This window comes from Gadus morhua, chromosome 16 (genome assembly GCF_902167405.1).
Source record: "Gadus morhua chromosome 16, gadMor3.0, whole genome shotgun sequence".
In the NCBI taxonomy this organism is placed as follows: domain Eukaryota; kingdom Metazoa; phylum Chordata; class Actinopteri; order Gadiformes; family Gadidae; genus Gadus; species Gadus morhua.
This window is the reverse complement of record NC_044063.1, coordinates 32,300,884-32,316,739: the sequence shown is the minus strand read 5'-3', so window position 1 is coordinate 32,316,739 and position 15,856 is coordinate 32,300,884. Positions and strand designations below refer to the sequence as shown.

The window sequence follows — 15,856 nt, the reverse complement described above, 5'->3', positions numbered from 1 at the left end:
CCAACCTACACTCCCGTTTCCAGTTCCGGTCGAGTTTCCGTTTAATTTACAAAATGCAGTTTACAAAATGCCAAATAAAAGGATACTTGATTTAGAACATCAACGACAACAACTTACCACTCGATGAGTTTCCTATTTCTGAAAACGAACGTTTAGGGGTGTTTTTGAATGCCCATAGCCAGCCATTTGTGAAGCAGGCAGGGACTATTGGAAATTAGCCAAATACTCGAGACAGGACCAATATTCAAAATTGCGGTGTTGACCACTCTATTTCATCCTAGACAAACCAGAAAGGAGGCTCAATGTTCAAAATACCAGAATTGTCCTTTAATTGTTTCAAGTCATAATTTTGTCCGAACTCAATTGCTACGTCAGCCCAAGTAGCAACAATTGGTACTCTTGGAACAACAGAGTCTGCTTTCACTGGAAAACCTTATGTGTCCATTTCATTTCTGTCTGAAAGGGGCTTAGGGGCGATATATAGGAAACTAGAGCATACTATAGGACACTAACCTTGGGCACCCCGGTAGGAGTGGTGTCGCTATGGAGATGCGCAAGCCCCCTAGCAATGCTGCCTGCCATGGCAACCAGCTCCTCCCAGGACAAGATGTTGTCAGACAGGAAGTTCTGCAGGTTCCCCATGTGGTGGTAGGCCAGGACCAGCCAATACTGGGTGCGTGCGTTGCCTTGGGGCACGCGTGCCTCCGCCGCCAGGAACCGCACCACGTTGTCGTGTCGGAGGTGGGGGTCGGAGAGGATGGAGCACTCGCTGCTCCACGACGCTGACTCCTCCCCCGTGAACACCTTCACCGCCACCGCCTCCCCGACCCCTGCGGCCCCACCCGAGCCCCCCCCCCCCAGTCAGCAACAGCAGCCTCCCCTGCCACAGCTCGGCGAAGCGGCCCTTCCCCACCAGGGCCTCCAGCGTGATGGGCAGCTGCTGTGGCCTCGGGCCCCACCCCTCCAGCAGGTTGCTGAGGACGTCCCCGGGCAGGGAGAGCAGCCTGGTGTGAGACACCTCAGGCCTGGCTGTAGGGAGTGCTAGCGCCTGGTATTGACCCTGGCAGTGACCCTGGTACTGACTCTGGTACTGACTCTGGGGGTGTTTGGTAGGCCAGTCAGGGCGCGTGGGTGGACTGGGTTTCCCTGGCCGGCGCATGCGGTAGAGGTAGAAGGTTGCTGTGGCGACCAGAGCAACAAAGACTGGAGGAACCAAGCTTATGGCTACCACAGGGATTACATCTTTACTCTGGAGCTTAGAGAAGCCTGGGGAGACACCAAAAACACACCATAGACCTCAGATACACAGAGACCTCAGATACACAGCATCAACACACCATAGACCTCAGATACAAAGCATCAACACACCATAGACCTCAGATACACACCATCAACACCATAGACCTCAGATACAACACCATCAACACACATAGACCTCAGATACACCATCATCAACACACCATAGACCTCAGATACACACCATCAACACACTATAGACCTCAGTTACACCCCATCAACACACCACAGACCTCAGATATACACCATAAACAAACCATAGACCTCAGATACACCACCATCAACACACCATAGACCTCGGATAGACACACTTTCCATCTGCCGATCATGTTCCAGTCCAACCAACTCCCCACAACCCTTCGTCCATCCATTATCCATCCGTCTCTCCCTTCCCCCTACTCACCATGGGGTCCTGTATTGAAGAGGAGTCTGTCGTTACACTCTTGTTCTCCCTGGCAGCTGCAGACGAGTATGGCGTCGTGGCCTGATGATCTCATCACACAGTCCCTGGACGAGGAGTTGAGTCGCAGGCCGGCAGCCACGCCCTCCAGTGGAAGTGCTGGGTCATGACAAAGAGTTTGAACCGTGAGGCTCTCGTTGTTCTTCCTCCTAGAACAACAAATGACATCAATGACTAACCCACACTTAATAAAACTTACTAACCCACACTTACTAACCCACACTTAGTAACCCACACTTATGGTGCGTTCGAGTATTCTCTGCGAACCGACTCGGATCTCGGATCTGATGCCACGCCCACACTTCAAGCGTTTTATTATTTCGCTCGGTCGTTGGAGGAAAACATGGACGCCACCCGGAAAGCTGTTGTCGCGGTAGCATTGGCAGAGGACCAGGTGATCCAATATAAGTAGGCTATAGGCCATAGTCAAGTCAAGTCAAGTTTATTTATCTAGCACATTTAAAACAACAGTAGTTGACCAAAGTGCTGTACACAAATACAATATATTTGTGTACATAGGCAGAGATACGGACGCAGTAAGGTATTGCAGTAATACCAGTGATTGAAATTACCATTTAAACCACCAAAGTGGTCCAAGCACAATGAAAACAGTTCATACTTCAAGTCACAATGGGCGCAGCCATCTTGAATTCTGTCTCGGAATTTCGCTCGGTCACCACTGAGTTCAACCGAGATGGCGAGATCGCCGTCCGAGGAAAAGGGGCGTGTTTGTGCGTGTCGCTAGGCAACGTCCTCGGACCTCCGAGACGGATGGATATTAAAACGCACCATTAGTAACCCATACTTACTAACACACTCTTAATTTCACTTAGTTTACACCATGTGTTTAGTGATCAGCATGCTGAGCTGATGTTCTTCAGCTAGTGTGCGCTGTTCACGCAGTGGCTTCATGAGAAGAGAAAAAGGAGAGGGGATCGACGGGGATGTTGGATGGTTTAGGAGTAAAGGATTAGGAGTAAAGTAAACCTAGAATGTGTTGGACAGATTTATTCCTTCTCACACCCGGAAGACGCAAACAATGGGGGCCAGGATGGTATAATCCCCTGGTGGAATGTCAGGGATTCTGCTTAATTTTTGTGAGACTCCGAAGTTCCTATCGGCTAATGTTAACCATAACCACAATAACCACTAATGTAGTTTAGTTGAAGTTCATTAAGCTAGTTTGTAATTACCATTCCTGTTATTGTTTGTTTGTTTTGTTAGCTTCAAGTGAGACTAGAAACCATGATATGTTCATTGAATGCAGCTATCCACACCCCATTACTAACTAATAGGGCTTTCCTATGATTGGCCGTTTCTGAAGCGCGATATTTGATTGACAGCCCTCCTCTCATTCAAATCTGAATTGTACAGTAAATGGCTGAAACGATAGTTACGTATTGTAACTGTAGATTCTATGAGTATAGGCGCAGCCTTTTTTAGGCTATCGCTATTGGGTTATCCAGTGAGCGTGAGCCGTAGCACTGAAAAATTTGTAATCCCCGCCCACCAACAGCGCTCAATTACGTTCACGTGCGGCGTGCCTCAACGACGTCCGCATTTCGCAGATATAGTCGGGCGCCGGCGGACGTTCTGCTCCCAATAAACAGCTTTTCTTCGGCTATTTAAAGGACAATGAGGCCGACACTTAAAAGGCTGCGGCTATACTCATAGAATATAGAGTTACAATACGTAACTATCGTTTCAGCCATTTACTGTACAATTCAGAATTGAATGAGAGGAGGGCTGTCAATCAAATATCGTGCTTCAGAAACGGCCAATCATAGGAAAGCCCGCCCTGCCTTGGTTCCCTCCCCATAGTGCCAAAACTAAATTTGCGCGCGAGAGCAGAAAATCATTCGCGAGAGGCTGAGGCTGTTTTGTGCGACCAAAGTTATTTCCCGCTCTCGCTTGCAACGAGGTAATGCTCTCGAGGAGCTGTTTTCCTCGCTCGGGGAGCAGCGCTGTGTGCGCGTGCGCGCAGAGATAATTTGCGCGCTCGCAATTAATATCATCGCGTGTGATATAATATAATACGCCCGAATCAGTGGCGTAACTATCGGTAAGCAGGGTATGCGGGTGCGTACGGGCCCGGGCCAATCAGGGCCCCCCCCCCCCCCGTCAACAATTGTAACGGGGGGGGGGGGGGGGCCCGCCTTGAACATCCTGCATACGGGCCCGTCGTTGCCTTGTTACGCCACTGGCCCGAATGCATGTTTTATCACATGAGTGCTTTATGGCACTAATGTGTCGCCATACTTTGGGTCTTTTCAACTATGGGCTTGCAGCTATGATGTCCATCAAGTGGCCCGTAAAGACAGTGGTTCTGAGTATAGTGTGAGCGGCTCAGTAACCAACTGGAAATCCACTTGAACTGTTCATTGTGTGGGATAGTCTGCCCCGAGAACGATAGTTATGTTATTATTACTCTAGTTCTTTAATAGTTATGTTATTATAACTCTAGTTCGATGATAATTATGTTATTATAACTCTAGCTGAGTTATAATAACAGTATCAGCTCTGCTGATGTCTTATATCCTAATATTAAAGACATTAATACACATGTTAATGTTTTCAGGTTAATAATTTATAATGTATTATTGTATTTATAAATAGTAATACAAATTTAGGTTTACAGGTTTCCATGCAGCATACCAGATTGGGACCTATATTCGGGAAAGGGATATTGGGGGAAGTCTGTGAGATGAATGCATATCACTGGGAATAAGTACCTACATTTAAATAAACCTATACATTCTATAAACTGTACTTCATAATTAAATGTGTTATGATGGCCCAATTGCATTATTTGAGTACTAGTTTAGTCTTCTATAGATTTGAGTAAGGTGCACCTTGGCGACGCTTGCTGGAGAAAAGCTAAACGGCGGCCTACCAGCTACAACCGAGATCATAATTACAGGGTATAGAATAGTGAAATTGTGTGTAACCTTGTTTTCTGATATAATTTCTGAATTTTAAGAATACACAGTGTAAAAAATAAATGTTTAGGAAAATTAATGAAAGTGATTCTGATACTTGGTTGAGAGTTTTACTATATATATTATATATGTTATACATATGTTGTATATGTTATATATATGTTTTAATATGCTTTATGCTATGCTATACAATATAATACTACACAAGGCTTTACTATGTTATGTTATGGAAGCATATATCTAGCAAAATTCAAAGTGTATTTGAATATGCAAAGTGACAATGAAATCCTCAATGAAATTTGAAAAAGTTATAACAATATAAATATAATTAACATTTTGTCAAAATTTTTTGAGTGCCTTTAAAAGCTATAGCGCCCCCGTGATTGCAATGCCCTTCGCCACACTGTGTTGCAAAATTTAACTGACATTTCAATCCACAAAACGCTTTGCAATAGATTTTTCAAATCGTATCAGGTAATCGCATCTGGGCGGTAACTACGTAAATTCCTCGTAAGCCCGACCAGTTATAACAAGGCTGGTTCTATGTGGAGCTGCCAAAGTTTTCCAGGCCAACGCTGCTGGAGTCCAGTGTTGTAGTCAAGTCACTATGCCTCGAGTCCAAGTCCAGGTTAGAGTCTCCAGTGTTCAAGTCAGAGTCAAGTCCAAGTAGAGTCCACTACTCATACGAGTCATGTCCGAGTCGAGACCCTATTGATCCACGTCGAGTCCGAGTCGAGTCCCTATTGATCAAGTCGAGTCAGAGTGAAGCACTAAAGTAAGGGTTAAGAAAAAGTAGCAAAGTAGTGGCCCCCCCTTATCCCCCAAATTATTCGAAAAATAGGTGGAATCGTTTTTGCTACATTTGTGGTGGCGTTAGTAGTGATTGCGCCCTTACTCCATAGTCTGTGGTAGTAAGCTACCAGTATTATCCTGTGGACAATGTGTTACATGTTACGGTAACGTGATTATGTCACTATGCTCTACCAGACTAGTCAAGCTACTACGTTGTTGTTGAATGACTGAGCGGCAGCCAGTCGTGTATTCTGTATGCTCTTCTGAACGTTGAATAAATATGCCGTAAGTCCCCCGCTCCATCTAAGCTAGCAAGAAAAATGTTTGAGCTCAAATCGTTCTGAGAGATTTAAAAAATATACCCTGTGCTCCGACATCCCATTGTTCCGACCCTATAGGCTTTTGCGGATCACCTCCCATAGTCTAAGATCTGAATCATCAAGCCAGGGCTAAGATTCAGATCTTAGCTCCGCCGCCTGAGCTCTGCGGTGGTTGGGGATCTCTGCACTAGCCAACCATCATAGCAGTTAACGTAGTATGTCACTTACTTTTCTGGGTGCAGTCTTGACAAAAAGGTTGAAATTTGAGTTAGTCCCGGCTGTCTCCTTAATTGTATTTTGACTCATGGAGCATTTTGCTTTCCATTTTTTCCCATTGCAGGTGAAATCCTAAAAAGCAAAACGGACAATCTTCGGCGCATTGTCTCCAGGCATTTTGGCGCCGTAAAGTTAATGTTGGTTTGCATGTGAACATGACGTGACGTTACATGCGATGTATGACATGAAGCAGTAACATTCCCTTGCACTAGATATTAACATCAAATACAAAATGATAGCCTAATGACATATTACAATTATAGCCTAATGACATATAAAAGAAAAGTCTTTGTCTTAATTCGCAAGTCCGAATGCATGGGTCCCAGTCTAAGTTCGAGTCATTCAGTGCTCAAGTCCAAGTAAAGTCACGAGTCTCTAAATTTAGCTCATGAGTCGACCTCGAGGTTGAGTCTCTGGACAAGGCAGAACGGGCTGAGATGGCCCTTTCCCCCCGACCCAGCCAGCAACCTTCCACGGAAGAGGATTGCCAGGACCACTGGCAAACTCGCTGTTCTGCCCGGGTGAATGTGGCTCGGGCAGCCATCTCACGTGGCACAACGACAGTGGCATTCCAGTCCGGGCAGGACAAGGACCGGGTCCGGGAGCCCAGGCCACCGAACCTCCAGCTGCAGCAGTGTCGGCAGGTGAGGCAGGTCAAGGACTGCGGGTGAACGGGGCAGCGTCCAATCCATCCTTGTCCCAGCTGCCGGCAAGTCGACGGGGAAGACGGAGGATGGGGTCCCCGTACAGCGCTCTAGTGCCCCCCTACGGCGGAACCTGGTGGGGGCCCTGATGGAGGTGGTCCCCGACTACATCCCGAGGGCTCCTGCCGACTCTTGGGTTCGGCAGAGGAGGGTATCTCAGACCAGAACATTTTGGACTGTGTGATGAGTGTGAGGTTCGTCAGGACGTCTGGCCCCTAAGGTGGGGGCTGTGTAGCTACCACGGGTGTGGACGCCGGTACCGGGTTGTGCCGCAAGGGATTTTGGGGGTTCAACTGTCCTAGGGGTTTGGACCTTTTCGCCACGATATATATATATATTGTACACTGTGCAGGCTAGGCTATGCCAGCAAGGCTATTTTATTGCATACTAGACAATGCTATGTTAAACTATACTATGCTAGGCTATGATATACTAGGTATGATTGATTAGGCTATGTTATACTAGGGTACGATAGGGGTTCCTCACCAGATGGCAACACAGATCTCATGTACGGAAGTGCAGAAGGAGGTGAGGCTGCAGTTGGAGAGGCAGACGCTGTCCTCACACAGCGGGACGGAGGACTCACACCACTTACACAGGTTGGTCCTCAGGTGACTCAACGCACCTACACAAACACACACACCTGACATACAGAGGACAAGCATTGTGTTATTACTGTATAGAGCAGTAGTATTGGAGTACACAGTCAAATATAGCAGTAGTACAGTAGTATCTCAGTTCAATTCTAATATGTCAGTTAATGGTACAAAAATAATTAAACTGCTCATAACAATAACAATATTTATTGTTTTTGTTTTGGTGTATGTGTGTGGGTGAGAGAGAGAATGTGTGTTTATTTGTGTGTGTGTGTGTGTGTGTGTGTGTGTGTGTGTGTGTGTGTGTGTGTGTGTCTGTGGTGTGGTGTGGTGTGTGTGTGTGTGTGTGTGTGTGTGTGTTTGTGTGTGTGCAAAAACAGCCACAAGCTCAAACAGTAAAGTTTTTCCAGATGTGTGACAGCAGAAAACAGTTAATGAGTTGCCTCCAAAACCACATACACACGTGGTAAACTGTGTGCATTTGTTTATATGTGTTTATGTGTGTGTGTGTGTGTGTGTGTGTGTGTGTGTGTGTGTGTGTGTGTGTGTGTGTGTGTGTGTGTGTGTGTGTGTGGTTGTGTGTGCGTATGTGTGTGTGTCTGTCTATTGATGTGTGTTAATGCGAGTCAAATAGAATAGAATGGCAGCTCTAAGCTAGAGTAGCACTCATTAGCTTTAGAACAAGAAAATGACCTTAGAACGCTTGTATGATTTAATGTATCTGTGAATAAAGTAAAATAGTAATTAGAAAAGGAATAGTCATGCTTTGGATTAACATAGCACTTTCTTTGAGAACCCAACGACACCTTACAAGACACCTTACACAACTAAGAAAACGTCAGCAGACGAAGCTCTTATGTGAGGGAATATTTGTTGCCAATAGAATCTAGAAGATTCTGTCAGTTTTTCATTGAAAGTCAATACATCGCTTTAGGTTAAATAAGGTTGTATTAGCATGGTTGCACTAGCATTAGTACACTGTAAAAACGAAAACTCAAAAATGTTGGTCTCATTATGATTTCTGAGTAAAATGAATATAAAAAATCAAGTATTCATGTACAACTGTGCAATGCAATTTAGTCCAACCAACAATGTTGAGTTTTGGGTCAAGAGTTGGGCTCACTGTAGTCTCTTTGTTAGCAAGACACACAGGTTTAAGTCAGACTCTGTCTGAGGCTGGGCCAACTACGGTGCGCATGCATGCGCATTTCGACACTACCCCCCGGGGAGTCTGGGTATTCGTGATGCCGTTTGGGAAAAAGGGGTTTATCCTCTTAAGACCCAGTCGCCCACCGGTGGGCGATTTGTGTTTGTTGACGACATGTTTCCACTACGCAGCGACATAACCCGCTTCAACTTTCATCATTACAGACATTCTATACATCGTTAGAAAGGGTAGAATCTCCACAATTTATTCATCCGGCTGTTTTTTTTTATAAATCATGAGCACAAAACCATAAATATTGATATTAACCAGCATGGTAAACCGGAAATGCCAGAAAACAGAGTGACTCCCTACCTTTGAAGCAATCTGAGAACCGTAATATGTGTCCATTCCTCAATTATTTATATTCCAATTGTCCGTGAGAATCCACTGATCAAAAGCATCCAAATGGTTTTTCATAAAATTATTCCAGCTTGTGAATATCGTCGTGTAAAGTCCATTTGTTTACCATCTCCAAACTTTGTTCGTCAACTAACATACAGACGTTCGCAGCCGTATCGATATTTTCTCTAGCTCCAGCATGCGGTTGTTGGATATGCTTGTTTTCATCACTTTGCTGGCTACAAAATAAAAGTGTCCCCGTCTTTTTCTGTTCAGTTTTCACTCCGGTACAGCCCGTGAAGTAGATGGAGCGCTCCCAGTTCGAAGGGCCAATGGGCTTTGTTTACTTTGTTACGCGGCTTTAGTATAGGGACAGCGTATTGGCTATTGATATGTCAATCACTTGGGCTTCTAGCCAATGAGTTTACCTTTCCAACGCTGCTAGGCGTGTCCAGCTGTGATACGTATGAGCCGAGATATAAAGCTGCGTCAACACGGCAGACAACTCACTTTGCGCATATTTTGCGCATATATTGTTCATATTTAGTTCTTGTCATATTTTCATGATATGGCCAATATCTCAATATGAATGTGTGAAAAAATTATGTTTTGAATCACGGAGAAAGGTTTTATAGTCACCAAAATGCTTCAGTAATGTTTCCAGTGTCACAGAAGTAGAGTAAATGCATTTGGCACAATTTGGCCATTTGGAGACATTTTGGAGAGGTTTGTGCCGCCAGTGACAACACACCATAAAAACTCCATTAACTCCCCAAGGTTTAGGCCTAGAACTCCAAAATTTCTTCCAGGTGTAGTTGGCATGATGTAGAAGGTATTTGGCATATTGCCATATGCCTTACATATAAAGCACATCCTAGTTATTGTAGTTCAATTATGACCTATTATTTTCGAAGACAAAAAAAATTGCTTTAGAGCCATGTCTGAACTGATGTCATTTAGGTTGTGTGTATGATACATGCCAAATACATATCTACAGAAACTAGAGCTTGTCAGCTTTCAAATGAAGTATCATACATCCATCTAGGACTTAGGGTTACTGTGTTATAAGCTTTTCCATTTGGGTATGTGTATAGGCGAAAAAAACCAAAATACTGCCGGGGCTTAACAGGATTTGTTTCTGTTAGGTTAAGTTGGGTTAACGGGTTTGGGGTCTTTATTGTTTGTGTGTTGTTTATTGTGCGTAGTGTTGCCGCTGTCATGCCAAATTTGTACCGGCTGCCAAATTTGTACCGGGCGCGTCATCCATACGTATCCATTCCAAACCTGCCTGGCAACAGATGATCACGTCGTCCAAATATAAAGTAAAAACACTTGTTTTTACTTTGTATTTGTATTGTATTTAATTGTTTAATCAAATGTAGCTAGTAAACTGAGTGTTTAAAGCGGGTTTCAAAAAACATTCGCGCTCATGTTGCCAAAGACGAAATAACATAATACAGAAAACGGATCGCTAGATAACACTTGTTTTTACTTTATATTTGTATTGTATTTAATTGTTTAATCAAATTTAGCAAGTAAACTGAGTGTTTAAAGCAGGTCAAGGACGAAATAGCACAATACAGATAACGGATCGCTAGATAGAAGGTTCGCGAATGTCCGTGAACCTTTCACGTCGTTCGACGCGATCGTCCGTTGCCAGGCAACGGACGACGCGATCATCTGTTGCCAGGCATGGATTACGTATGGATGACGCGCCCGGTACAAATTTGGCAGCCGGTACAAATTTGGCATGACACCGCCACCGTTACCGAGACTTGCATATCCGTTGGTTGGGTGTGCGGTGCGCTGTGTGTTGCAGATGTGTGTTAAATAATGGCAGCTCGGGATCGTGCGGTGTATGAGGCACGAGAGTTGCGTCACCGTTTAACCTGGGCTCCCGTCTCGTGCAGAACAAGTTTGACCATAATGTCAAACTTGTTCTGCTCTTTGGTTTGCTGCATTTAGACAGCGATTCTCTGCTGCTGAACTAGCTACATGTTGCTTGTTCTATTGCTGTCTGGCATTCAGAAATGTAAAATGGAAGTTTCAAATTATTAATTTTAATAAAGTGAACTTAAAACTCGTTTTGCATTCTTTGAAATGTTTTTTTTTTTAAATAATATTAACCTTAATTTGAAATATTAAGTTAACACCCCTGACTTATTTTTTTGAGTTTGTAAAATATAAAAATCTTAGTTGGTATAACTCTAACTTTCAAGTTTGTCTAATGAAGAAAATCACGTTTTTGATGGGCTCAAAACTCAAAAACTGATTGCAGTAATTTGCCTTGCAATTTTGAGTTTGCCCAACTTTTTATTTTTTACAGTGTATAGTAGCATTAACATGGCATTAAATCATAACACTTGTTACGGGTGAACATAATATTGTGTATTATGCTTGGTTGTGCTGCTCTGCCTCCATGTCCCATAGTAGGAGGAGACTGGGCGTTACCTTCGGAAGCACTCATTGATGAAAGGCCGGCCCTCCCAAGTATAAAAGCCTGCCTACTTCAAGATGGCTCTCTCTCTCTCTCAGCCTCGACATGGCAGACGCTGGCCGGTCGCACGCTTTTGTTTTGGTTAAATTAGAAGTCGTTTGTTAAACTGGTCTGTATTAATTGTGATCTTTGTTGATCTTTGATCTAGGAGCGGTTGCGTTTTTTCTTCTGTTTTAGTGGCAACCGTCTCTCATTTTTTCTGTTAAGCAAGTTTTGGCTCTTTTGGGAAATAAACAGAACACTATTCTTTCCCAAAAATCCGTTTCATTTTTCGTTATTATGTTAACTGCTCACACGTTTGATGTGGGCCCGTAACACACTAGTATTTGCATTATAGCATTAGCAGGATAGCAATAGCTTGCCTTTAGCATGATAGCCCTAGCATTTTATTAGAATTATGGCATTAGCAGGTCAGTACTATGTTAGCCCTAGCATGGCATTATAGCATTAGCATAATATAATTGTATTAGTATTATATAGCATGATAGCAGTACCATGGCATAAAATATATCCAGGGCTCTCAAGTTTTGAACTGAGTTCAGAGTGAGATTTTGTCTATTATATTAATATGTGACTGCACACAAATGTGTCCACAGACATGGTGACTAATGTATGATAGTACATTAGCGGCATATACTTTTCCCTGAACTTTTAAACGTTGCAAACGTGCAAAAACATAATTATATATTTATGTGGCGTTCAGTGAAATGCTTAAAATATATCTGTGGCATTCAGTAGGCCAATGCTGTGGTAAAGTGTGTAAAGTATGACCAAGTGTTTCTTTCTGTTCAATAGATAGAAGTTAATCAATCCCCTGTAGGAGAAATGTGTTAATGTTTGTCCCCATAAAACAATAATGGTAAAAAAATAAATGCAAAACATGACGGTAACTCTAAAGTCAAACCGTCCAATCAGAAGGCTCTACTTAACCACTCCCCCTACTCATTTCCATCAATGCAAAGCGAACAGAATTGAGTAGGGGAGGGCGTAGCCTAACTACTTTGTGACCGACCCAGAGGAACGCAACGCAAATTGAATGTGAACATGTGTGAGGCTTTAATAAAATCCCGGACGGTTTTGAAGTTCAAAAAGTGGGCATATCTGGGCAAAAGAGGACGTCTGGTCAACCTACGTACGGGGAACCAATTTGATTCCTACCTGTTCCACTGTTAAATAGCGGCGCAAGTTGGTGGGCGCTATCGTGGTCATTTCTATGCGTGAGAAATAAGAAGTGTGGCGTGTGAGCGTGTGCATGGGTTGAATTGCGTGTGTCTCACGCCGAATGCGTGAGACTTGAGAGCCCTGAAATATCATTTTAATATCATGGTATTGCTATGCACAAATGCTGCCTTTATTAGGTATGACAGCATTAGCATGAAACCCCACTGGTCTCACCATTGCCATAGAGATGGGGAGGAGAGAGATTGGCGCAAAGCACTGAGAAAGGATTGACTGTGTCGTGTGTGTGTGTGTGTGTGTGTGTGTGTGTGTGTGTGTGTGTGTGTGTGTGTGTGTGTGTGTGTGTGTGTGTGTGTGTGTGTGTGTGTGTGTGTGTGTGCGCGCGCGCGCGCGTGTGTGCGTGTGTGTTATTTTCTATTTTACCCATTTCTTTGCATATGTTTTTCTTTTACTTATCTATTATTTTATTTTATTGTATGACAATGTTTATATGTGAGGCACTTTGAGTCTGCCTTGTGTATGAAAAGTGCTATATAAATAAAGTTGCCTTGCCTTGCCTTGCCTTGCCTTATACTGCCTATATCTGCTCTCAATGAAGTTGTTGTCCTGACTGTACTCCTGTTGAGTAACTTATCAGTTTGCATCTATCCTCCCTACCTCATTCCCTCTCTCTCTCATTCAAGTTCAAATTCAAAGGGTTGCCTTGAAATGAAAATATGTAAATTTACAGTAGCAACGCACTAAAGTTAAATAAAAACTCTCTCTCTCTCTCTCGCTCAAAGACACAAACACGCGCGCACACACACACACACACACACACACACACACACACACACACACACACACACACACACACACACACACACACACACACACACACACACACACACACACACACACACAATCTTTCCATCTCTTACCCGCTTCCCTCCACCCTCTCTTCTATAATCTTCTGGTTGTAATGAAACTCTGCGCTACAAACAGACCTCTACTGGTTATACGGGGAGCTGCCCAGTAAAACTAAAGTGTTCTACCAGTTATATTTGGTGCTGCCCAGTACAAACGTGGTCTTCTTCTGGTGAACACTGGTGGCTTCCAAGTACAACCACAATTATTATCGCAGGTCGTAAAGTAAAGGCTACAATACAGTTATTATAAGAAGGATCAGATCATATACAGAGTATACTGAAGCAAGACAATAGGACCCCAGCGTCTGGTTATTCTGATCAGTATCATAAATCAGTGTATCTTCACTTCACATCAAACCTTTCGATCGTCGTTCAGATCGAGTTGGTTTCGTAAAGTCTCTCCTGTTTGATGCTTCAACGAGAGAGGAATGAAACAACAACAATGCATCATGAAATGGGAGACGATTAATACACTCCAGAGCCAGGATGAATCGTTATACACATACTCGTACTAATTATACTAGTACTCAACTTGTACTTACTGAGCGTCAGCAGAAAGCGCAGCTCGGATCCTCTTCTCATCTTACTGTTCACTTATCATCTGATCCATACGATCACTGGAGGATTGACCGGCTCGATATTATACAGATACACACCCAACAACAGGAGTCAGCTCGAGACTAGGTCGGAGAGAGAGAGAGAGAGAAAGAGAAAGAGAGAGAAATAGCTCCAGATGTTTTTCATCCAGCTGTGCCTGTAGGCCCCGCCCAAAGATGTGTCTGTCGGCATAGGCCTCCTACATGTTACGCTCAGCCGAGCTCTTTTAGAAAAGCAATAAAGAGGTCCTTTTATGGTATTTTTTTTACTGTTTATTATTGAATTTGTTTGATCTCATAGAATTGATTTACAACAATAAAGGGTTGTCGAGCACATCATTTTTTATCATACTTTTATGAGTATTACAACCCCAAAGTGAATCAACCAGTTGCTGAGAATTTTGAGGCAGTTAGAATCTTGGTGCTGCTGGGTGCGTTTTAATATCCATCCGTCTCGGAGGTCCGAGGACGTTGCCTAGCGACACGCACAAACACGCCCCTTTTCCTCGGACGGCGATCTCGCCATCTCGGTTGAACTCAGTGGTGACCGAGCGAAATTCCGAGACAGAATTCAAGATGGCTGCGCCCATTGTGACTTGAAGTATGAACTGTTTTCATTGTGCTTGGACCACTTTGGTGGTTTAAATGGTAATTTCAATCACTCGTATTACTGCAATACCTTACTGCGTCCGTATCTCTGCCTATGTACACAAATATATTGTATTTGTGTACAGCACTTTGGTCAACTACTGTTGTTTTAAATGTGCTATATAAATAAACTTGACTTGACTATGGCCTATAGCCTACTTATATTGGATCGCCTGGTCCTCTGCCAATGCTACCGCGACAACAGCATTCCGGGTGGCGTCCATGTTTTCCTGCAACGACCGAGCAAAATAATAAAACGCTTGAAGTGTGGGCTTGGCATCAGATCCGAGATCCGAGTCGGTTCGCAGAGAATACTCAAACGTACCATATAGGCCTACCTCTCTCTCGGAGCCCGAAAGCGATAATGGAGCTGACGAAGTTAATGACGACCAGTGGACCAGGACAATTCAGTGGTACGTTTTTGTTTATGCTATTATAGACACACGCGATTTATCTGGTTCCCAACCATTTTTGGGCTGTGACCCCATTTTGACATCAAAGATTTCTGGCGACCCCAGAGTCATTTTTCTATCTAGAAATGTTTTTTTAACATGTTTTGTTATACTGTGAACAAATACAGAGTAGCCAGGATAAGTGCCCAAATTGACAATTTTCCAGAGATGTCCGGTATATATGCAAGGAGGCACATTTTCCGCTGGTAACCTCTCGACAACCACCGTGCCTCTGTGTGAAATAGTAAGTTTTCATATTCAGAGCCCTTGTCGGCACACAGTGTTGCAAACAGACGTGCGCGCAGAGGATGTGGCTTGATTCAATTCACTATGGTTACGACCTGGTGCAGTATGTCTGCAATGGGCGCAATTTAGTTATTTTTTTAGCTTCTTCCTACCCGCACATCGTTTTCACCATATCGATGGCAGCTGGCAATATTAAAGTCTCAGCAATGCTATGTGGCTTCATATTCCTAGCAATGAGATAGCTCACCTCAAGAGATGCTTTCAGGGCCCGTTCACTAGCAGTCACAGCCTTTTTGAAATACTACACTTGCTGTTAGTTCGGTCGGCAAATTTATTTTCGAAAAAAGCTCTTGGTTTGCCAACATGCTCTTTGTGTGGTGTCTCAAAGTGTCTTTTGAGTT

The 15,856-nt window shown here is 43.7% G+C and overlaps 1 protein-coding gene across 1 annotated transcript in view; it reads right to left on the bottom strand.

Annotated features, from left to right (window-relative positions):
* The window catches only part of LOC115561754 (TGF-beta receptor type-2-like), an 86,773-nt gene extending 72,497 nt beyond the window's left edge, over positions 1–14,276 (bottom strand). The window contains 5 exon segments of the mRNA XM_030381971.1: positions 514–831; positions 833–1,266; positions 1,700–1,905; positions 7,274–7,430; positions 14,056–14,276. Coding sequence (XP_030237831.1) covers positions 514–831; positions 833–1,266; positions 1,700–1,905; positions 7,274–7,430; positions 14,056–14,095 — 1,155 coding nt within the window. The 5' untranslated portion in view covers positions 14,096–14,276.
* Positions 14,277–15,856: the final 1,580 nt, after the last annotated feature.